Source organism: Sebastes umbrosus, chromosome 17 (assembly GCF_015220745.1).
Source record: "Sebastes umbrosus isolate fSebUmb1 chromosome 17, fSebUmb1.pri, whole genome shotgun sequence".
Taxonomy (NCBI): Eukaryota; Metazoa; Chordata; class Actinopteri; order Perciformes; family Sebastidae; genus Sebastes; species Sebastes umbrosus.
The window spans coordinates 20,430,491-20,454,555 of NC_051285.1; the positions used below are offsets into that span (position 1 = coordinate 20,430,491).

General features: G+C 40.6%; 1 protein-coding gene across 14 annotated transcripts in view; it reads right to left on the bottom strand.

The window, feature by feature from the left end:
* The window catches only part of LOC119475931 (RNA-binding protein Musashi homolog 2), a 331,608-nt gene that overhangs the window by 206,884 nt on the left and 100,659 nt on the right, over positions 1 to 24,065 (bottom strand). For all 14 annotated transcript variants that reach the window (XM_037749069.1, XM_037749064.1, XM_037749067.1 and 11 more), the window contains one exon: positions 19,288 to 19,380. In XM_037749069.1, coding sequence (XP_037604997.1) covers positions 19,288 to 19,380 — 93 coding nt within the window. The remainder of the gene's footprint in view (positions 1 to 19,287; positions 19,381 to 24,065) is intronic.

A 24,065-nucleotide genomic window follows, 5' to 3' on the forward strand; every position in this document is an offset into this window, starting at 1 on the left:
ACCAACCTTCCACCAATCTTTTTCATCAGCAATAAACTTAACAAATTCTGTGAAGGCAGCAACGAGAACTAGCCAAACAGAGGCAGAGTACGGCGGTTCTTGGATGAGGATGAGGGGGGAAAAATCGATCAAACTACCGTGAATAACAGGCCACAGTACTGCCAATGACTGTGGAAGAGGTAATTTAGCATGCAGATGAAAGGGCACTTTAACATTTCCAAAACACTCTTGCACACGTATTGCTAGTGTGCCATTGGTTAAGCTACCATGTGCCAATGGTGGCACATGTGCCTAAGGTTGCCTAACCCTGGGCTAATATATTGTTTGTCAGATTTTTGAAAATATCACATCCCGGTACCTGCCTCAAAATTCAGTATCGCAGGGCTCTACTGTGTAGAGAGTTATTCATGCCTTCATTCAGGCATATTGTATTAAAGTGCATCTAGAGATTGTTAAAATTTTAAATAAATGATCATAATAAGTAACATAATATGCTGTGTGGTGCAGGTAATGCCATCATCTCCAGTGTGTTCGAGCATGTCTGCTCTAACATGTGCATTTCAGGTGTGTGCACACACTCGCTGGCATCGCACAACCTCCACCAGCACACAGCTGTAGCTGGGTTGGCTGGACAAAGACAATCAGGGAACACTGCCATGTCTGGGACTATGTATTGGGACCAGCTTAAATGACTGGTGTGCTGTTACCAACCAGTGCTCCTGAGACTGGAAAAGAAAACACACACCACTTACATGATTTAAATAGGCAAACATGGCGGGTAAGGTAATTGGGTAAAAGCACTGCATATCTCTGTCAAATTTGATAACAATACGTTTTGAGAATGAATTCAGCTCCAATAATGAAAATCTTGCTTCCCTCCATTTTCAGTTTTTTTACTTAAAGGTGCAGTGTGTAGGAATTTGGCGACATCTAGCAGTGAGGTTGCGGATGGTAGGTGATTACACACTAAAGAAAACATACTTATTAATTAGGATTGTCAATCGATATCGCACTATAATCCATGATTAATTGCACATTTTGTATCTGTTCTAAATGTATACATAAAGGGAGATTTGTCAATTTTTTAATACTCTTATCAACATGGGAGTGGGCAAATATGCTTGCTTTATGCAAATGTATGTATATATTTATTATTGGAAATTAATTAACAACACAAAACAATAACAAATATTGTTCAGAAACCCTCACAGGTACTGCATTTAGCATAAAAAATATGCTCAAATCATAACAATGGCAAACTGCAGCCCCAACAGGCAACAAACAGATGTCAGTGTGTCAGTGTGCTGACTTGACCATGACTGGCCCAAAACTGCATGTGAATATCAATAAAGTGGGCATGTCTGTAAAAGGGGAGACTCATGGGTACCTATAGAACCATTTTCATTCAATATGTTGAGGTCAGAGGTCAAGGGATCCCTTTGAAAATGGCCATTCCAGTTTTTGCCAGGCCAAAATTTAGCGTAAATTGTAGCGTTATTTAGCCTCCTTTGCGAGCTCGTATGGCATGGTTGTTACCAATGGATTGCCTTAGGTTCTTCAGGTTAGTTTTTCTGGTTTCACATACTAGTATCTTCAGTTTAACTTTAAAATTGAGCCTGCTACACCCTCCGAAAGACTCTGTCCTGCGTTTAATGCATTAAAGAAATTAGTGGGCATTAAAACGATTTTGTGTTTAACGTGTTATTATCACGTTGATGTTGACAGCCCTATTATTATTATTATATTACATTTCTGCCAATAGATCCCCCAAATCTTACACACTGTTCCTTTAATTTAGTTTTATGTGCAAATGGGACATCATATATCCCACATTCTAAAACACGGCATTCACTTTGTGATCATAGCTGTAGCAGGTTGGATAACATTTTTCTTTTCTGGAATAAATGGATGGAAACAGTGTGTGTCTTTCAGAATTTTTCTTTTTCAGCGAAGTCGAGTGTGTGTGTGTGTGTGTGTTCCATGTGCCTATTAAGATGTATCATCATGGTGTCAGCATGTCACTTCTTTTCACATACCATTTCCACATTAAACAAGGTTTGAGCCAAAGCAGGCACTGCACAAGGCAGATGGTCAAAATGACATTTACTTCCCCAAGTCTGTTTTGTCGACAAAACAGCACACTGACTCAATTCAAAATGCATGCACACACAACATATTTGTGCAGAAAACGCCTGTGCCAATTTCAAGCATGTCAAAAACAAATCAATCAAACTGATGCATGCAGTGTGCATCCTTATAGCATTACAAATATGTTATATTCAGATTTTAGCATATATGGTCACCGAGCAACAATATTGAGAGCAGGTTAATGAGAAACACCGCCGTAATGACAGCTCCTATTTCCTGTTAGTCTTGTTTTTTTTTTTCCTATTGACGGTAACTTTTTATACACACATCTCATTCACACAGCGAGGTTGGCAGCTGGAAGACTTGCTGGCAGATGCTTCGATGCAATCAACCCGTCACTTGAGCGTGAGACCGCCTGTCCATTTTGTGTTCACTCCGTATCACATTCAAATGAAACTCAAAGCTGTTCCCAATGTAATTCTGGCTTCCCCCCCACCCCCCAGCATGGTACCAGCAGCAAACCACTTACACTATGACATAGTCCGAGGTTGAAAGATGTGCCTCTTAGTTGAACAAATGATCTGCATTTTAGGGGGCATGAGATGAAAAAGGGAACTGGGGAAAAGAAGGTAAACCACAGACAAAATGTTAAGTGACACTAATTTGGTCAATGAAATGCAATGTCTGCTTGGGCAATACTCCCTCCAGTTGGTCTGAGTGTCAGTGAGAGGGAACATTAACATATTCCTGTTCGTCATAAACACATCCAACACAGCTGACTTCCCCTAAACCACTAGAGGGAGAAATACGCACACAAGGGAGTCAGGTATTCAATATATATGGGGAGGTTAATTTTTTCAATCAGAATTGAAATGTGTATTCAGTCTTGTACTGGCTGACACACGCCTTTCAGTCGACATAATTTTATTTCAGTGGGTAATTCGTCTTTAAAAGGGATGAGTGCTCCTTGGTGGCTTTTACAATGTGTGTTCAGCTGGAAGAGACTGATGCTGGGCTGGCAGTGGGCTTATCAAAAAACAAGTCGAGGCAACGCTCCAGGCAAGGCGGAAAAGAAGGATAAAAATCCATGCTTCTGCTCAACTAACCATCAAACCTAATTACCTGTGGATAGGACTTATGGGCCACATGTTGGGTTCAAAGTTTCCCGATCAGGAAGTGGCTTGGGAGGGAGCTTTGGTGCATGTGTGTGTGTGTGTGTGTGTGTGTGTGTCTGTGTGTGTGAGCCTGGTCAATGTGTCCGTGACAAAAAGATTAGGCCGAGAGACGAGACTTGGTGCCAGATCTTGGCTCTCTGCCATTAGTTCAATCAAGCAGATTTATTTAGCTTTTAGACAATTCGACCAGAACCCTGAGATACCACTTCAGAAAATAAGCTAAAGATTATTCATGGCATGGCGGCAAAGATAGGGGATGTGTTGTCACTCTCCAGCATCGCATGCACGTCCGCTCACTCGCTACATTATTCCTTTCTTAGGAGTAAAGCGCACTATTTAGAAAGCACACGGGCACGATGATGCTTATAAATTAGAGTAAATCAAACACAGAGGTCAGCGGAACAAAGGAAAACATAATGACTGTATGTAGACACACGTGTAGAAAACATAAAAACACAACTACAAGAGGCGCCACTCTAATGCCAACCTTAACCTCGGCCCACAACCCAAAGTGCTTTCTGTTTTAACAAGCAGAGAAATGTCTCAATAATTACTGATCGCCTCTTTCTGAGAATCACCGTAGAGTGCTGTTGACATTACATTAAGTGTATCTTATCTTTGAATCATGATTTTATATTCCACCGGTTTACATTTTCTTTGTGATACATAGTATGTGTACAGCTAGTTGTTTTTTTTAAGATGCAAAATAAGGAGGATACATTTAACATTTACATCATCATCTCCCTTATCTTCATCTCCATCAGTATCTTTCTGTTCTCCCTCTCTCCCCAGTGTAGAAACACAAACAGGGTTATTTACACAAAAATGGCTTCACAACTCCACCACCTCCCGTTGATTAAAACTGATTTGCTGATACAAGGTGTGACAGAAACAACAAAATCCACTTCTCTGTGGATTTCCTTTTTTCCGTCTACATAGCTCTTGTCAGGTATTTAAGGTTTAACATGCTTTAGTACCGTCTAAAAAATAGATAATTTAATGAAAAAATGGGGATTTCAGGGCTGCACAGTGGTTCGCGCTGTCGCCTCACAGCGAGAGGGTCGCAGGTTCGAAACTGGCTTGGGGCCCTTCTGTGTGGAGTTTGCATGTTCTCCCCGTGTTAGCGTGGGTTTTTTCCGGGATCTCCGGTTTCCTCCCACAGTAATGAATGAATGAATGAATGAATGGTGATTTCATTATTATTATTATTTTTTTTCATTTTATTATACCATTACTTTACCTAGTTTCCACCAGTGAAGTTCCTCCATGTGGAAGTGCCTTAAACCTGCATTCTTTCTAATAGCCAGCAGGGGGCGACTCCTCTGGTTGCAAAAAGAAGTCTGATTGTATAGAAGTCTATGAGAAAATGACCCTACTTCTCACTTGATTTATTACCTCAGTAAACTTTGTAAACATGAGTCTATGTTCTCGATCGCTACTTTCAAGTCTTCTTCAATACAGCATGATGTTCATTTAGTACATTATGGTCCCAATTTAGAGTCAAATAGACCATAAAGCAGGGGATGCTTTAGGGCACTACCGCATTGTCCAGTCTGGGGGTTGTCCGTGTTTTCGTCTTACAACAGTAACCCTTTCACAGTGTGTTTTCAATTCATTGAAAACACACGAGTTTTGGTTGCATAAAAATGCAAGTGTTCAGTTGTACTAAGCTACATCTGGTTGTAAAAAAACAAGATGGCGACGGCCAAAAACCAAGATGACAATGAACAAAATGCCAAACTCAAGGCTTCAAAACGTCAGTCTACAAACCAATGTGTGACGTCACTGTGACTCTTACATGCAGTCTATGCTTGTTGGGACAGAAGCAGATATCTTAAAAAATGATTACCTTAAAAAAACACCCCCTATGCTGTTGGGTAAGAACATGAGCACAGGTTATTTCATACCTCAAATGTAGTCGACCAGTAACATAAATCTTGGCATTACACTGTCAAACATCTTTGTTCATTTTGTTCTACCCCAGGTAGATCCCCTATAAGTTGCTGACTGCCATACAGTACAGCCTCAAGTAAAAATGAGCTTCTGTTGAGGGTGACATACAGTATGTTCCCTTCAATCATCACAAAAAGGCTTTAGAAAGAAACAGCAAGGGAGCTATTATTTTACTTTTCAAAACTCGCTGGTAATTGTTTAAACAGTTCATGATCAGAATAGACCAAAATTCTGCCCAATATATTTCCTAATAAGAAAATGCTACAGACCAAGAGTACAAGTTTGAATTACATTTCCAAATTGCACTGCATAATGTTTCAGCCACCTTCTGAATCTTTGGTCGTTTCCAGTGCCTGCGGATCAAATGAGGACTTTGATTAGCTCTATTAACTAAACACACACGCAAATAGGTGGATAAGTGGACTCATTTTAAACTCTAACCAATAATGTCAGGCACATAATCAGTGGTCAATTTACATCCGAGTAAATGTTCTTTGTAATGCTGTGCAAATAGTGTGCCAGTAGTTTCTTTCTGCGATGTACAGTAGATGAGGACTGAGACATTTTACTGTATGCATTTTGCCATTATAAATTGACAAATGAATTAACACCCACAGAGTGCAAACCATTATGCATTGGCGTCTGTCCCAAGAAAGCTGTATAAGCCATTTTCCAATTTTTAACCACCGCCAATTTGGTCCAGACGGAAATATCTCTGGATAACTATGGGATAGTATGCAATTACACTGTTGTAATTTCCACAGTTTTGCTTTGTGTCCGTAAATCCGTACAGTATGCGGATTACGCCCCCTACTGTTCAACGCAAGGAAATGCAACCCTTTATGGATATATAAAAACACTACTGCAGATATGAGTCTGTTTTTTTGCCATCCAGTCTAGACGAGTCACATTTATACATTTTTTTCTAAGAGAAAAGTTCGATGGCACATTTGGCTAACATTGGTAGCATGCTAGCTATGTAACATAGAGTGAATGCATAGTGGTTTATACGTCTTTTAAGAAACTCACAAAACTGCCGTCGAACTTGGATATGGAGCGGTATTATATTCATCAATCAGTTATAATAAAATGCATTAAATAGCATAAAATGCTAACTTCTTGTTAGCATAAAATGCTAACTTCTTGTTAGCATAAAATGCTAACTTCCTGTGACACGTACTCGAGGCAAATTACGGAAAATATGGAAGGCGGAGTTTTGCTAATACATCACGGAGGTTCCCATAGGAAAGAATGAACTTCTGGTTGACTTGCATATGAACATAGAGCTATGTGGAAATGTGGCGTTAAAACGCCACTATGAGATTAACATTTTGGGTTTTGGGTTAAAAATCTTGGCACCCGACAAATGGATTGCTACAATATTTGGAACAGATATTCCCCAGATGATAAATCCTAATGACTTTTGTGATCCCCTGACTTTGTATCCAGCACCACAACTGTAGGACACAATTTGTCCACAACAGCATGAACTTAGCATGCAGACATTAGCATTAGCAATGCCTCACAGAGCTGCTAGCATGGCTGTCGTCTCAACAATACCAAAAAAAAATCTGTCAAAAAGGAGCACAGTTCTAAAAATGAAATAGAGAGAAAAGAGAAAAGAACAAGCCAACAAAGCTTCTTTAAAAAGAGCTGTCTAAGAGATAAGACACTAGTACAGGTTGGAAACAAAAATGGAACCAGTGCATTCACATCTTTTGCTGAAACTACATTTTTCATTGCAATTACCCCATTTTGTTTGGCCTACTTACTCTGCCCCAGCTAAATATTACAGGATGTAATGAGACTGTCACTACCAATGTCGGATTTTGCAGTTGTGTCGAAATGAAACCTAACAAGCAATTTCTAACAACTATATCATTTAAGATAGTAGATGACTTTAGGTCTTGCATCTAGATAAGCCAACACTCTAACAGACCTGAGGATATCCAGACACACATAGACACACAGGAGTGAGCAGTAAGCGTTTCAGATAAGTGAAACCTTTGAGACTTCATTAGCCCCTCACATCAAACCCCTGCACATTGTGTACATTTCCATGTAAGAACTTTTACCCGGTGATTTCAAGAAGGCTATGCGATGATGCGTGGGAGGCACTCATAGCATGAGCTGGAGCTGCCTGTGGTCCTGGTCACACTGCAGTAAGTGGCTGAAGAAGCAAAGGCAGTGTGGCAACTCAAAGTGATTTTTCAACAGTTATACTGAATTCCCATTGTGCTGTATAAAAAGACATACTGTCAGTGTCGTGGGATGCCAGTCAATCAACGCACACACTGATGGCGACGTATGCTATTCCTGCTTTATTTCAATGTAACTGGTCATTTTCAAAGTTCCATTTCACAAAAGGCAACTATATGAAAAGGATATTAATAAATCTGATAGCTGCTGTATGGGAGGCCATGGAAGGAACTTAGTCTAAAACCAACATTCGCCAGTATATCTTTCACTTTTTACATGTTTATCAAGACTGCAAATGACTAGGGTTGCGTATTGGCAAAAATCTGGCAATACGATACGTATCATGATACACGGGTAACGATTCAATATATTGCTATTAATTACCATTTTTCAAATCTAATATTAGGAAAACTCATAGTACAAAGACACACCACCATATGTATAAAATCTGAGTAAACTATGGGGACTAACATCATTAAACATGAATACAATTGGACTCATTGGATCCACAAGAGTCTGAGCTTTCCAGTCATACCCAATTTATGTAATTCCAAGACTGTTTAGGGACAAAATATAGCGCAAGTTTCGAGCGTTACTTATCCTCCTTCCCGACATGCAAGTATGACATGGTTAATACCAATTCCTCGGGTCTTCTAGTTCCATATGATACCAGTATCTTCACTCTAGCTTTAAAACTGAGCCCACTACAACCTCTGAAAGGTAGAATAGCGGCCGGGTCCGTTTGATTTTGAAGAGGTTAATAAAAAATCAAAACAGCGTTTTGGAGAATCGATATAGTATCGCAAAACATAATATCACGATACTCATGTGTATCGATATTTTATCACACCCCTAAAATTGACAATCAGTAGAAAAGCTCTTGCTTTGTATTTTTTACAACTTTTCTTTAGCTAAGTTTATGGATACATTTTGCAGGATCCACTACTGGAGATGGCAAAGTTGTCAACATTTGAAAAAAAAAGGCTAAATTGAATTTACTTTTTACAATTTACCTCTAAATGGAATACAAATGTGAATAAAGTGTCGGAGTAGCAGTTTAAACTCAAGCATTCTTTTGCCATCACCTTGCTGTTTAAATAAATCCATCCAGAGGATCACACAAACACCTTTAACAAGCTGCGTGTGTCAGCTCAGATGTACGGCGACCATTCTGCATCGTCATCATTTTGGCTGTACTGTGTCAACTGCGTGTTCTCCAGGTGGTGCTGAGTCATGGTTCATGCTCACTGGTTTCCAGGGGGAAGAGGGTGTGTGTGTGTGGGGGGGGGGCACGTTGGGCACTGACAACCCTCTGTTAAGAAAAATGTCTGATGAGGATGAAAAAGGGTTATTTGGGTTGAAAAGCAGCTTTGCGTCCTCTTTAAAAGCCTATCAGATAAGAGCTGAAATTTGACACCATCATTTTGTTTCTCATTTGGCCGTGACATGCAGAGACACAGGGTCTGTCACTCAGAGGCCGGCGTCGGCTTCTGTGGTCCGCAACTCAAATATGCCCCGTCTCCACTGCACTTAAAACACGCGCTTGAGCCACAGCAAGGAAACACATTCCATCTATCCATCCATCTTCTGAGAAATAGGAATTTAGAGGACTATTCATGTCATGTTAATGTTTTAAAACCATTAAGAAGCTATTTAACCCTATCGTTCCCAGCCCACTGATTGAATGAGGCTTGCACACAAACTAGTTGGTCTTTCTTGCGGTCAAACCAACAGCCTTGGTTTGGTTGTGTCCCATTTCAATCCCTCTTTAATGAGGGAAGAGACTAAATAGTTGTTATATGTTGGTTATGATGCTTTAGTAAACTAATCACAATCACAACCGAAGTGTTGACTCTTGACCACCATGAGGTCAGAGCAAATAGTGACATGGTTTGACTGGAGTAAAAGCTGAGTAAAAGTTAGTTATGAAGAAGAAAATATCAATTAAATGTTTGTTGTAGCACTTTCACAGTTTCTGTTATTTATTGGTAGTGACCCTGTTGTAACACCACAGTTGCTGTTGGTTACACCAAAATCCTTATTTGATTCCACGGATCAGTACAGTAGTTTCTATAAGGAGCTATCACATTTGACACCTCCAGAACTAAAATTACAACCTCGCGGTGGTATGCCTCCGCCAACCAGTCAAGTTGCAGTCTACATCCAAAATGTCATCACTTCGTCATTTTATAATATTAGACATTTGTGTGGAATTGTCATAATTATTTCTTCATTTTCAAACACTTCTGGTTAAACTGAAAAATAACATGTACAATACATTCATATTTGAAGCGGTTTTGAGAGGCAAATACATGGAATCAAACTTAAAAAAGAACAAGAAAATCATTCCTCAATAACCACTATGTATTATAAATGTTAGGTCTAAGTAACATTATGGTAGCATAAATCGAGGTACAGTTGTATGAGTCACCACGCTGAACACTCAAATTAGCTTTTTAAAAGGGTCTCTGTGGAGTTTTAGACCTCTGGTAGAGCTATGGAGCTGTTTTTCTATAGTGAGTCCCTGTGTTGCACGAGTACGCACAAGCACGGTGACACAGTCCTACCATTTAGTGTCACACTGTTCCACTGACATACAGGTGGCTGTAACACCCCCACATATGAATATATGTGCCAGCAAAGGCAGGGAAGTGGAAGACTGCAAGCTAATGAACATGAATGTAAAAAATTTAAATACTAAAAATTGGCTTGATTATATATAAGTGTGTATATACACTGTATATATTTGATTTAACCTTTATTTATGCAGGTAACATCATTGAGACTCTGGGTTATTCTCAAGAGAGACCTGTTTTATTATGAGGAAGGAAATGCTCTCGACAGGTTTGTTGGACCTCAAGGATGCCTTTTTGGCGAGCAACGCTAAATGTAAACATAACTTTTGTGTCTGTTTACAGTAAAACACCACATGGGCCTGCTTCATTTCATGCTCTCACATGATTTCAGAATTATCTTCACGATTCGAGCCAATTTCGTGCCAACTAAACATGCTAAAAACGTAGTTTAGTCAAAGCATTCCCCTGGACCTCCCTTGCCGTAATGTTCGGCCAGGCTCCCACCGTACGAACCCTTTATTCCATGCCAATCTTACATACAGAAGCATATATCAATACATATTTCCCACCCATCTGGGAAATAAACCTTTCTTTGAATCTCGATTCCTACTGAAGTGTTCTCCCACATGGCGTTCCCTAAAGACTAGATTGCAGTTTGCAAGGCTGAGGTGTGAGGCGTGAAGGTGGAGGCGTCCACCTCCACACCGGTTTGATGGTGAGACTGCTGCAAATTACTCATGACACTTCCTCTGATGACATTTTTCAACCTCTTCCCTGTTGAATGGCACCCCCCCCCTCCACTACTATATCCATCGACCACCAACCCCCTTCCCCAACACACGCATTAATTTCCCCCCCCTCTATTCGTGTCACAATAGCACGGCCGAGATTGCCGCCTCCTGCCTTCACCTGATTGACCCTTTGAGCAGGTGCTGGATCCGATCCAATCACAGTCAATCTTCTTTAAACATTTCATTCTTTAAGCAGAACAGGGGCTCAAAATTCCATCATTCAATGACCCGATCAGTCGCCGATAACACAATCAAGCCAATCCCGGCTTATCCCGAGGGAGCCATTTCAGGAGGGACAGCTGGGAGATGAGACTACACACCTACAGAAAGGTGTCAATCTCCCCCTGATCCACAGCTCTCTTTTGTGAGCCGCCTATGCTTCACAGCATCTAGTTGTTGGAGGAGGCCGTCTGACAGGTATTTTTCTAAAAAGGTTCGGCAATAATAAAAAAAAAAATCTATTTAATGTTTTGTTAAAGGTCTTATACTTTAAGTAAAAGACACTTGCATTAACGCACACCCTCTCTCATACAAAGACAAACACATATTAAAAAAAAAAGATGTGAATAGTACAGCTCAATTCTTCAGTGGCCATTTAAAAGCTACTCTATTGGAAATGTTGCTGGGCCACTGGGCAAATAAAGGTCAGGGGGGATATGAAATAGTTTGTCTAACTGGCCCTTTCCCCCCCTCCCGCATGTCCCCGCAGCTCCGCAGCCGTATCCACATTCATAGCCAATTCATTTATATTGCTCTGCCCTTCTCACTGCCATAGTCTCAGTCACTAACTACAAGTGACTGCAATGAGATTGAAGCCTCTGGCTAAATCTCCACTGCAAGGCACATGCTCCATCATTGCCGCGCTGATCACTCCTTATAATCACTGGAACCAGACTATATCCTCAGCTGATTGGGTGAGTCGCGGCAGAGAGGAAACAATCACAGAATGTCAGCGGATGATGGACACTGAAACGTCGGGGTAGTAGTGGTCACTGCGAGCTGCCATGTAAATGGCATGCAAATGTGCACCTGCACTAGCTGAGGAAGTGGGATGAAGGACTGTGGCCTTTTGATTAGGTTCTTTTTGCGCATATAAAGTGTATTTTTTTTTTTTTCCTGCATTAGTCATCCATCTTTACCATTTCAGACAATGAACATGTATTTGCATCACTTCAATACGAGTCCAAAGTGCACCTTCACAGTTTCCAGTATAAGCTCTGTGAATAGGTTGCCACTGTAAGAGCTTAATTGCATTGTCATCCGAGGTAAAAATTTAATTCTGCAATCAAATAGATAACGCAAGAAGCACGTTATCAATGTCACACCAATGATTATTGGTGATTTGTAATCTCTGCGCGGTGATTTAGATGCATTTTGTAAGGGCTGATACTAAAAATAGCTCAGGTCCAAGTTTCTAATGAGACAAAAGCAACTTTACAACGTTAGAATACTGCGAAAGGGCACAATTCTGAGAAGCACACTGTATAATTTCACTAATATCTATCTATGTGTACAAACCATTGACTGTCTATGGTATAAACAATAATGTTACAGCCGTATTTATGCTTAAATGAAGTTATGTTGAGCATTGATGGAGCAGCTACAATGACAGCATAGCCTAGCACTGATTGATCCAAACTCCATTTAGAAAACAAGCATTTCAAAAGTTGTTTGCTTGTAGTCTTGCGGACAGACCTGACAAAGCATGAATTCAGACTTTTTACAAATGGGCATCATTATGTATTTATTTCAGCATCCTTTTGACCCATTTATTGCAATTAAATGTGTGCCTGCTTTTATGAGTGCTTTCACAACTACCTCATTTGGTCCGGACTTTCTGACTTTTCAGTTTGATCCGAACCAAAAATTACAGGTGTGAAACCTCTCTTGGACCACAGTTCGGACCGTTGAACCTTGGTCCAACGAAAAGAGGCGGTCTCAGTCTGGATCAAATTGATGATAGAAAATTGTCCTGATAATGCTACATTGTGAACGACAAATCCATTAATTATAAAGTTGTCAAATGTAATCTTGTAAAAAATGTTGGTTTTGGCGAGAAACTTGAAGCGGATCATCAGGGATTGATAATAAATTTGCAAAAATCAGTATGCAAATGGTAATAAAGAAGTGTATGTTGAAGTACATGGGATTCATTGTTTTGCTTTTGTTTTTTACCATTGCATGGAATCGATATTGAGAATTGAGGAATTTCAATTGTATTGGTATTGACTACTAAATTTCTGGTATTGTGACATTCCTAGTTCTGGCAGGCTGTCGTTATGTTATAAGAGTAGGGAAGCTCCTATAACTCAGTGCTTAGTGGGTACGTAGTGTGTGGTCGAGAGAAAGTGTGACGGTGGCTGCGCTCAGATCAGACAGCTGTCGGTGATCGGGGAAAGGGGAGAAATTAGTAGTTAAGTGTTAAGTGGTAGTACATGTACAGTGTAGGTTTCAGTTAGTCTCTGAATAAATGCTGCAGCTCCTCAAGACCCGAGTAAAGTTCCGACACCAGAAAGAGGACACGAGAGGTCGAGGAAGGCCGTCTACAAACCAATCGATTACAATTATCGGAGGAGACGCAGCTCTAGGTGATGACAACAGGACGTAGATATATGTCACGTATGGTTCTTTAGCACCCTTGCATAATTGCAATGTGACACCAAAACTAACCCCATCAAAAGGTGTGAAAAGCCCCTTATCCTCAGGAAAAAGTATAAAATAAACAGATTGTACAACAATATGTTGTTAATTAAGGGTCATTAAGGGTGTCTTTTACATGGAATACCGGAAAATCTCCAATGTTGTTAAGGGCCACTAGGAGGGGAAGGTATGCAAAATTAATTCAAACCATCTTTACAGATGGTCACACAGTTATTTTTATGCCATTTATAAAATCTAAGGGCACGCAAAATGTCAGCCGTGATATTACCAAAGCCCCAGAACCAAGGAATCTTTTTCGGATGCTTTTATAATTTCCTCTCATCTGCTTCCTCTCAGTGACAGTATGAGAGAAGTATGCAGATGCTGGCCTGGCCAGAGGTGAAACACGACAGGGACAGCACGCTGCTGCTGTAGGCTGGTCTCTGTGACAAATGTTCTCCGTCCATCGGCTCACTCCTATCCCTATCCTTCCAATGTCCTCCAACAGGTGTCATCCCTCTTTTTCACCCTACTTTGAGGCAATTGTCTCATCTTAGGACCCTGCTTTGCTCGTCTAAGTAGTGACCTTTGTGCGTCTACCTTTATCCCTCCTGAGCCCAGCGGCAGTGAACTGGTTAAGCTCCTCCTCATCCTCCTCCCATTCAGCTCCACCTCCAGGATCTGGCTGTGGACCAGTGGAGCATGAGAACCAGGACAGCCTGGACATAAAGGGCCGATTGTGGCGGCCCAGTGACATGGAAGCAAGTAGCTCTGATTAAACTAAAAGTCAGCTTCAGGCTGGCACTGCGAAGCCCAGCCAACGGACAGGAGTGCAGAGACGGAGTCAGTGAGCAGGAGTTGTTTCAGCTTAGCCCAATACGACCACTATGAGATGCACTCAAAAGCTGATTACAATAAACCAATGAGGAAGCATTAGCCACCGCAGCTAATTACGCCTTTAACGGCCTTTTCATGCCTGGGCAGGGCTCTGCTGCTACGTCAGATCCAAAGGTGTCATCACACCAACTCCCATCTTTAATCAAGCTCTTGCCTCAGTGGAACATTTTGGAGTGGTAGGTGTTTTGTAAACAGGTGTTTGATTTATTGGAAAATAAGAGGGCATTCATCATCATACAAAAGAAGAAGAATACTTAAGGGATCAACATAACACGCAATGCAATTAATATTTCCACAAAGCACCGGTGTGGCCCACTGGAAATAAGTCATTTTACCTTATTAAACCTTATCTGACAACTTTATTATTTAAAGCTAGGGTAGGTAATGTATTTTAGAAATCTTTTTTTTTGTTATATTTGTTGAAATTCTCTTTACATCCCGACAACAATCAATAAATACAAAAAAAAAAAAAATCCGGTTCATAATGATAATTTTGGAGGAGTGGTTTTGGAGGGAGGCCTGAAGGGACGGACTGTCAGTGTTGTTGACTTAGCAACGTTCTTGCTAGATTTAGCGACTTCTGGAGCTACTGCTGCTAGCTACTTTCATTGGAAAACAGTTGGCAACACTGGGCTGGGATTTTGCAATGGTTTCAATGGTGTGCCTAACTTTTTAGGTGCACTAGCACATAGTTTAGGTGCACCAAAATATTTTCACCGCGTCTTTTGGTGCCGCAAAAATACATTTTAAGCGTTTTGTCGGTTCCCATTGGCCCACACTAGGCATGTCATGTTACCAGAAATTTAGTAGGTGTGAAATTCCATGATTCTCGATACAAATTTGGTACGGTAAAAAGCAGAAGAAAAACTATAAATCCCATGTACTTCACCATACACTCGTTTATTAACGTTTGCATACTGGTTTTTGTTAGGAAGTTAAACTGGTCATAATTACCTCTCTATTATCTATTTTATATTGCTGTGAAAACATCAAACAACTGGATTTATTCAAGTTTCTCACCAAAAACTACATTTTACAAGATTACATTTGAACACATCATGATAGCATTAGAATTTAACTTTGCCCACTACTCACCCAATACTTTTTGCTGAATAGAGCCTGAACGCATCATAATGTAAATCAATGGCACCTCCCGATAACTACCTCTCGTCCAGATTCAACCCGGGTTTGTTGTTCACAATTTAGGGGAAAAAATAGCCTGGACGCGTCGATAGTGAGATTACTGTGTCCCAAACAGTCTGTCTACGGTACCGTACAAGTAATATTTTGCATTGACAGTGAATCCCTACAAGCACATCTGCTGTTCTTTACCTGCTCCTGACCTTTGACCTCAGAGCCAGCACAGTCTCTAAAGGATTCAAAGTGTATAAAAACTCTAAATGCATAATAACACCACGAAAAATGTTCATTGCCGTCACCTCTGTAAGCAGATATTTTGGGGGTTCTGCTTGTTATGCAAACCACAGACAAAGACAAAGGCCTGAAGGTAAATGTATTAAAAACAAAATACTTAGAAATGATACCGCAAACATAACAAAATTATCAGATAAAAATAGCAACAAAATGGCAACTTGAGAGACCTACGAATGAGGACAAACCAAAAATGGGATCTCTAAGGGGCCAACACTGTCTTTCCTCACAATTTATAAGTTTGCACAAATAGCACATAATAGCACAAACGGCCCCACTGATTCATTTGACTTTATTGCGAGACAGAAATAGCAGCAGCCTCCAGTTAAGAGTCCTTGAATATAAAAGGGAGGCCAGGCAGTGCTGATAAGATTGTCTCATTTGGCTCGCAGGGCTAAGGTGCAGTGAGAGAGAGAGAGAGAGAAAGAGAAAGAGAGAAAAAAATGCAAGGCAGGATGTGGCTACTATTAGGCAGGTAATGGGATCCATCTGAGATGCATTAGAATCAGTCAAACAGAACCACACTTCAGTTCCGTTCAAATGACTGTCACAATCGCTTCGAACGCGCGCACCTTTCGGCATGTACTGTAGGCGACGGAAAAAAAAAACAACAACTGTGTGGCGTGTGAGAGAGGAGCTCCTCTGAAGTTGCGCCAGGTCTCGGGCGTGTGCTCTTTCCTAATGGTGACGGCTGGGAGAGTGGCAGTGAGACTGATGTGCATGAGAGCTGTCAGCCTCTCCCCATAACAAATGCCACCTCTCCCCCTGACAGAATGGAGACAGAAGGGAGGGACTGAGGCGGGCGGGGAGGGGAGGTGTGGAGGTTACAGACAGAACCTGTGACCCAATTGTGGCCACACCAGCTGTTTCCCCTCCACTGCCTCCCAACCGCCGCCATCTCTGCGGACCACATCCTGCTAATTGGCCTACGCTGCCTAGCGCACACACACACACGTAAACACAGCGCTTGCAAAAAAATCATATCAGTGAAATAGCTTGTTCCCAGTGAGGAAGAACATTTGCCGGTGCCTTAAGCTGTAGTTGCGCGATGATTGATAAGTGCTTCAAAACATACTTCCCAGAAATATAAATGACAAGCTGCCCTGCGACCATGCCGGCTAATGCCCCCCTTGACATGCACACAGGCAGACAGACAGACTGATGACTGACTGACACACATACTGCCACCAAGATTCTATGGAGGGGAAACTGAATTAATTGGTTTTCCCTTCTGTGGATAAGTCCTCGGAGTGTGTGTGTGTGTATGTGGCGATAATGGTAGGTTGCAGTGACAGGCAGGTTATTTAATAAATCCCGGGATGTGTAAGGCAGAAAGGAAAGACACACACAAAACAGAGATACGTCTTTTTTCCTCTGCATCTCGTCTGCCATAGCCCGCAATATCTCCTCTGATTTCCTTTTTTTTTTTTTTTTGCTGAAGACACTCAAACCTGCTCACACACACACCCCTAATCACGCACCCACATAAATACACTTAATCGCCGACACACTCGCGCGTGGCGGCACTGCAGACACATCCGAGCATGCACAAGTAGGCTATAAAAGCACGCACAGAAACATGCGCAAGATCTCGCTCAATCAGTCTGATTTGTTTGTTTCCTCCTAAGCGTTTGAGGATTCCTCAAGGAGGGGGAAAAAACTTTGTATAATCAAGTCAATTATGTCATTCAATCAAGTCGAAAATCATTTCGAGCCCTTTCTCAGATCCATTGATTGCGAAGTCGTGCTGAACATTCGCTCGCCGCGTTCTATTGTGCAAATAAGGCATCTTTATTTGGAACGGCCGACCGGGCCAATGGCGAGGTCTTTAATGCCACTTCCGCAGATAAAAAGAGCAAAACAAAGTCCTTCACCTTGCACGCTTTCAGTCATAACACAGTTATTGGGGAAGAGCTGGTTGCATATTGTCTCTGAGCTTAAAAAAAAAAAAAAAAAAATAGCAGTTTCTATTAATTTACAACAGCTCTTTTGTCTCCTTCAGGACACAGCGCATTATGTGCCCGTGAAAAATCCATCCTCGGTGAAATTGTTTAAACTCAAGGTCAAGTACTGATGTTACGGAGGGGGGGACTGTATCAGCTGAAGGTGACCTTGACTGATGGTGGAATATGACGTGAGGGAAATGGATCTCCGCTCGGCGTGGGGACATTATCTGTGAAATGCTGCCACTGTATCAAACCGTGTTTGTGTGTGCGGAGCATGCACACGCTCGAGAGGGAGCGTATGCATGTCCTTGTGTGAAAGGGTGTGTGCATATGCGCCTCACTCTGCTGGGGGTATTGGTCATGAGGAACAGCATGCAGAAACTGCTGCAGCAGACAGGAACAAACAGCTGAATATGAGCCTCTGCTGAATGAACTGGCTGTTTTTCCATTCAGACCACACTGGAATAGTGTTGCCACAATATCATAAACCATAACTTCGATTCCTCTATATTTGTCTCCAATGTCATTCTACCATAGATAAGATTTTGTTTTTTTGCAAAAGCGGGGTTTTGTCATGGCAGCTGGTTGTCATTGCTTGTTTGCTCTGTGAGCAAAATGCATGTTGTTGACCGGGCAGTGGTGGGTGGTTTGAAGCTACTGCCATGTCTTCACTTGTTTGCTTGTCACAATAGAGATTTATTTGTCTTACTGTCAGGAAACTGGTGCTGCTGGCTTCTTTAAAAGGCTCAAATTCCTGCTGATTGCTGTAAAGATTGGAGTGGTCTAAACCAGAGGGACACTGCTAAAGAGACAGGTGGCGCTGTACACCGATTGTGTCATTATCAGATTAACATCTTTCACTCTTAAAGGGACTGTATGTAACTTTTACATGTATAAATCGTTGTTTATTGCCAATGAGTGAACAGGTTGTAACCTAACCTAAAAAAATTAGACGTTCCGCGACTTTCTGGGTTTCCTCTATTGGCCTGTAGACTGCTTTTAATTTGAAGAACCCGGGCCCGTTTTTTCCCAGGAAAATCCAACGGATGTGACGTCATGCGCGCCTGAGCCGAAACTAATGTTCGGTTAGAAACAGAGTCCGCTAATGCCAACAAACGACCAGCCCCGACCACAAAACTTAGACTTAGAGATGCACCGAAGCTGGATCGGATATCGGTGACAATGGGGCCGATATATTCAATTCAGTTCTATGTTTATATACTAGATACATAATCTACTGAAATTTGAATTGCTGTTTAAGTTTTGACCAATTTGTTGCTGCATTAAAAAAGTTTACACTTGAACTGTACTTCCTGTTAATTTTTTAAGACTTTTTATCGGTGCAGGATTTATTTATTTTAAGGATGAATAAAAATCCAATAAATGTATATCTGTGTATTTATTTGTTAAATTGTTACACTCTACACTGATTGTATCATGATCAAATGGTGATATGAATTTCATTTTGTTGAAAGAATCTAACGTCCAACAACAGCACGCAGTGGAATCGAAGATTTGGTTGTTGTGACAACACTATGCAGGGTGATGATAATAATAATAATAATAATAATAATAAAAAAAGCAGTCTTACCTTCCCAAACTGTTCAAAATACTGCTTCACATCCTCCACTACTGTATTGGCTGACAAGCCACCCACAAATATTTTCTTTGTTCTTGTGACCATCTGGAAAAGAAAAGGGGCGAGAGGAGAGGATTAGCGATGAGGCTTCAAATGCGTTGCACAACACCTTTAATGAGGCTTCAAACGCACCGAGTGAGCAGCACCTGCGATGGGGACGATACAAAGGAGCGAGGACGCATTGTTGTTAAACAGGTTTAAACACATTCACATAATCAAGTTTCAAAAAACACTTTAGTATTATAGCAGGGTCACAAATGCTGAAGGTATTGCCGGGACAAAAATACTCTTGGCGAAGCAAAGAAAGCAGTTGTGTGACATTTCAAATTTAAGCTCTAATCAAAACAGACCCCCACAGAATTAAAGAATTTCATCCATAAAAGTTTCTGTTCATCTTTGCAAAACTAAAAAACAACAGAAATAATTTATGGACTTTCAAAAAAAAAGGAAAAAAAAAACAATTAATGAGTGCTGGAAGATGGAATCAGAGTGCATTAAAGCCTCATTTAGTTTCAAACAGCAAGAATATTAAGGATTATTACCCACGGCATCAAAAAAGGGCACGAACATCTGCTGCGGAGAGTACATGCTAAATTTAGGAGGACAATTTCTCAGGGAAATACACTTCAACGCCAGCCTCAGTGTAAAATCTGTGAGGGACTATTTCTTTTTTTGCACACGAAAAAATCAAGCAGTGAACTTATGAAATGGTGTTTATGCACTAACATTTAACAGCAGAACCAGTCTTATCCTAAACTCAGAGCTCTGAAACATCTGCTCAGCAGCATACGTGTTGATTTTCCTTGCTCGACATTTAACTTGGAAATAAAACTTTGTACTACCATGTCATTTGATTTGAGGCTGGTAAAACATGATTGAAAAGTCTGTTTTATTTATAAGATAAGATGAACCTCATTAACCATTTAAAAACGGACCTCCTGCAGGCGGCTACGGGAGCCCGTTGTTGGCATGATCCTGTTTAAATCCATATTAAATAGAAAACCATCGTAGCTAGATCATTCATTCTTTATGTGATGGAAAGCTAAGGCTTCTTTCTTTTGGGTCATCCAGTGTACGCTTATGATGACATCATTATGTTATGTTATGTTATGTTATGTTATGTTATGTTACGTGCGGTACAAATCATGGTGGTGCCAGAGTATTGCCCCGTAATGACCACAAGAGATCGTTGTTTGCATGATCCTGTTTAAATCAATGTGAAATAAAAAACATAATAGCTAGATTACTCATTCTTTTTGCAGCAGAAAGCTACGGCTTCCATCTTTCGTGTCATCACGTTGTACACTCATGATGACGTCATTACGCTACATTACATGTAGAAACTAACAAATTATCAAAACGCCTTTGCACTCGATCTGCTCATAAAAATGAGCATCTGAAAAAACAGAATCTGAAAATGGTATAGTTCAAATAACTTATGAAGTGTTAAGAAATATTTGGTTCATGTTTTTATATTAAGTAACATTTGGATCAATATGTTTTGTGAGTTTATTTAGTAACATTTTGTGAAAATGTTTTAATTTATCACATCAATTTCAATATTTTTATCTATTATTATGGTTTATTGACTGACATAACATTCTAGCTTAGGATGTACAGATTTAAGGGAAATGAAGCATTTGAAGACACTTCAAGAAATGACATCCCAATAGGGCCAGGCGATATGGAGAGAATCAAATATCACAATATTTTTGACCAAATACCTTGATATCAATATTGCAACGATATCGTAGGATTGATTATTGGTGCTTTTACAAAAATATTTAGACAATGAGATTTTTTGATAAATCATCATCAGTAATGTGGATATAATGACTAAGTGGGTAAAAGCAAATAATAGAACAGTCTGGTAATTTCCGAAATTAGATCACTTTACTATAATGCAGCCTTTAAAACCAGGAAAAGACACGTATGTAATATTACACTATCCAAGACGATATCTAGTCTCATATCATGATAACGATATAATATCAATACACTGCCCAGCCCTACATCACAATAAGCAAAAATACCAATGTAGTCACTGGCAGACTATATCTACTGCAGGGTTCAAAGGGTTAATCCCCAAACGGAAATTCAGGATCTCTTTTTTTAAGGTGAAGGAAAAAATGTAAAGCAATATAATACGGAGGCCCAAGCCATTTGTGTTTTTGTGGCACTTATAGTGTTATTATGGCGATAGCTTTGGCCTTATCTGACTTTGTAGTCTGAGTCTTTGAGAGGCTGCTCCAACACGTTGGGGAGAAGAACTTTCACCTCAGCCTGTTTCAGCTCTTAACTAGTACTGTGATAGTCTAAACTAATGGTCTGGTTTGAGCCAATGGAGAAATGGTTATTGTGCTCCAGGGACACATTTTCCCATATATAATCCTTACTGCCTCCGATTAAGCACCAAATCTATGCTCCAGATTTACTGATATAATGTGGCACATAATGATTTTTGATGCACTGCTCTGTAATCTTCCTGGCAAACAAAAAAATAAAAAAGGAGCAGAGGAGGCAGCAGAGAAATTCACAGCTCTGATCTCCCTCGGCTCGCCGGAATCAAACAAAAAATAAATGGCCGGGGCAGGATAAACATACTCCAGAGATGCACGGCAAACTATGAAGAAGGTTGAAAGAGTCCACCTTGATCAAAATGCTGACCGAAACACTTTCAATCTATGAAAGAGGCTTAACGCGGAGAAAAAAAAGGAGCACAACATTCAGCTCGAGCTGAAGTAACCATCTGTCAAGTGCTTTCCAGGTGCACACAGTCTCACAGGCACATAGCCTGCACATATGCACACGGCCTCCCACACATGGGCCCTCTCTTAGTGCACGATTTTTATTTTCTTCTTCTTCTTTTCTTCTGTGATTTTTCATGTTTTTTCTTATTATATTGTATCGTTTTACAACACAATTCAATTAAGCCAAGATTGTGAATGAAAAATTGTAAAAAAATTCAGGGGTTTAACATTTATAAAGTAACCACAAGAGTTTGTATTAGAGGCCGTATACACTATTTATTTAAAAAAACTGACAAATGCAATGCATTTCACTAAGCACTGAAATGTGCAATGGGCCAAAGGCTTAGATTTACAAACACAGTATCGGGCACAAAGAATGGATTGTGACTTACTGATAGCAAAATGGATTGCGCATCACATGCAACCGCCATCTGCCCCGTCTCAGTGTCCAATTCACAAAAGATAATGGCATTATAAAATATAAATGTCACCTTTGCCCCCAGAACACAGTAGGCTGAACAATGGCAGAGAGAAAAAGACAAATGAAATGTTCAGACCGCGAACTACAGGTCCTGACATGCATAAGCATGTTACCATTAGGGCTGTGTATTGGCAAGAATCTAGCGATACGATACGTATCATGATACAGGGGTTGCGATTCAAAATATACTATATAGACTATACATTGCAATTTATTAAATCTTATTGTGGGAAAACTGTCATAGTATACAGAACACACCACCACATGCATAAAATCTGCATTTGCATCAAATTTGCATTTATCACAGCCCCTGTAGCATCCAACATCATAGCACTACTTTGAGAGGGCACATACACTGAGAGGGCGCATATATTTGCAAATTTAGTATTGACCGAGTTCATCTTTGCATGTAAACTATTAATAACCAAAAAAAATCGATGCTGTGCTTTTGAGAATAGACACAGTTTCACAAAAAGTAATATCACGATACTCGATATTTTTCTTACACCCCTAGTTACCATGGTAACTGTGACATACTAATGATAGCATGTTCAACTGCTAACAAGGTGATACCAGGTTACATGCCAAAATGATCCATGCTATCGTGCACTTTAGTATCCAGTTAACTCTGCTATGTTACCATGGTAATGATCGCCTCGAAAGCACGGCTGACGAAGCCCACCTGAGGCGGACAGAGAGCGGCTTATAGAATGAAGAAAGCTGTGCCAAGTCTGACAATGTAAAGCTTCGGTCTGAGATGCCCCTAAAATGGTCAGTGTATATAGACAAATAAACCTTGTTTTTTTGTTGTGATATACTTCTTTTAGCCTCTGGTGGTATGTATTTAAGAATAACTAAGTTGTGTCCGTTTTTCATTCATCCAACAATTGCATTTCCTGCTGTGTAATGAGCATTACAGGCTCTCAGTGAAGCTTATGGAAGATTAGGTTTGTTTGTTTTCCTACTTCACAATGTTTGATACTGGTGGACACGCAAAATATCAACTGACCGGTTTAGGGTTATACGCTGGCCAAGACCCAGCAGCTGCATCATCCTCTACCCTCAACCCCCCTTCTTCCTCCTCCTCCTCCTCCTCCTCCCTACATCATGCCTCAGGCCTCAGAGGTTATCAGCCTCGGATGCTGCCCGCCGGCAACCCCAGGCCAGACAGCTGCTGATAAACTGGCGGTGCGAGTATTTATCAACATCACTCACTTTTATCATTGCCAATCTAGGTAAAATAAATAAATAAATAAACAAGTCAATGTTCATCTCCGCTTGCCTCTCCACATCAGCTGTTTGTCCCGCTTCCCTTCTGGGCCACCCGGTCCCCGGCCATTTTCCGGCCTTGTTCCATCAGGCTACAACCAGTCAAGTTTTCAGCCTTGTCTTTATGCTTTGACATGTCTGCCCAGTAGCTGATGGGATTGCTTGCTACAACACAATTACTTTCTCTATTTTTCTCTCCGTGTTGACAACAGACACATCGTAGCTTTATA